This window comes from Amphimedon queenslandica, unplaced genomic scaffold (assembly GCF_000090795.2).
Source record: "Amphimedon queenslandica unplaced genomic scaffold, v1.1 AMPQUscaffold_13510, whole genome shotgun sequence".
In the NCBI taxonomy this organism is placed as follows: domain Eukaryota; kingdom Metazoa; phylum Porifera; class Demospongiae; order Haplosclerida; family Niphatidae; genus Amphimedon; species Amphimedon queenslandica.
The window spans coordinates 482,620-483,963 of record NW_003546254.1 but is presented as its reverse complement, the minus strand read 5'-3'; the positions used below and the strand labels follow the sequence as shown (position 1 = coordinate 483,963).

Sequence of the window (1,344 nt, the reverse complement as noted above, 5' to 3'; positions counted from 1 at the left end):
ACAAGAGTGTTTATAGAAGAAGTTACTCACATCATTGACCAAGATATAATGCCAAAATCTGGTGATTCAAAACATTTTACTTTGACATACATGTACATAAACAGTTAAAACAGATACACAATTTATGCTTGAGTAAAGGATATTTATCATCACACAATAGCCTTTCCTCAAGAGTCCATTAACTATATTGTATAAAATGAATAATAAATGTCTTCCTGCATGGCTGTAAATTGAAAATTAAAATAAAATCAATTATTGCATTTTTGAAGAAATTGCTCTAACCAAAATTTTGTATTAAAAATTATGATATAATTGTTATTTTTAGTCATCAGAAGGAAACCATACCTATTGCTATCAGAAAGTAGTTAATATTATCAGAAAGTATTATTATCAGCAACAAGCAACAGAACACAATTAGAACTAAAAATTACTTTCTATTTTGTACTGAAGTATCTAACAAAAGTTAATATCTGAGCTATAAGAGGATCACCAGCTCCAATGAGTGCAATGGAAAATAACTAGTTCATAATTGTTAAATCAACAAAATAAACCAATAATTACAGGAGACTATACTCTAAAAAGGTTTGAGAATAAGCACACAAAAACTTATAACTGTTCTACTGAACATAAATCTCATAAAAGCTAACAGGAACATCTTCATTAGCAGTTCCCTCATCTCCACACACCCTCAACTCAATATAGTCAGTAGTGGTAGTGCTATATACCATAGTCTCTGTGAAACCATGGGATACCAGGAACATTACAACAAGGTGATTCTTCAGAACTACAACTTTGAATATCCCAGAGTGGATCAGATGTATACAATTGGTATTGCCAATGCCAGCCACCAGTAGCAATCCCTGATTCACAGAAATAATGATCACCAACAGATGATTGAACTTGTTTCAAAGAGCCAGTAGCACAAGGACAGGAATGATAACCATTGAAAAAATATTCATAATTGCCAGCCATTAGTGTCCAGACATGCTGACGAGGAGACCCACGAGTGATACTAACACCATCAACATAATCACCATTTAAATTATTGTGACTAGCAACTGCATCAGGAGATACATATCCAGTTACTCTACCACACACCTGAGAATAACTGATACCATTAGATGGGAACTGAACTGATACACAGCTACCACTGCTTGTTACTGGTCTACCACAAGCTCTAACTCCTCCTGACTGGTACAGTCTAAACCCAGAAGGACAGTTCACTGTAGAGTCATCCATATCCAGATATGCTAGTCTTGTCCATCCTCCTCCTGAGCCACACAATGTTCCCATATTACAGTAAGTATTAATAGTTCCATTAGTAGTTGCCAGTAGATACATACC

The 1,344-nt window shown here is 34.7% G+C and overlaps 1 protein-coding gene across 1 annotated transcript in view; it reads left to right on the top strand.

Moving 5' to 3' along the window:
• Positions 1-369, top strand: part of LOC109589994 (uncharacterized) — a 2,090-nt gene extending 1,721 nt beyond the window's left edge. Inside the window, exon 3 of the mRNA XM_020005960.1 lies at positions 326-369. Coding sequence (XP_019861519.1) covers positions 326-369 — 44 coding nt within the window. The remainder of the gene's footprint in view (positions 1-325) is intronic.
• Positions 370-1,344: the final 975 nt, after the last annotated feature.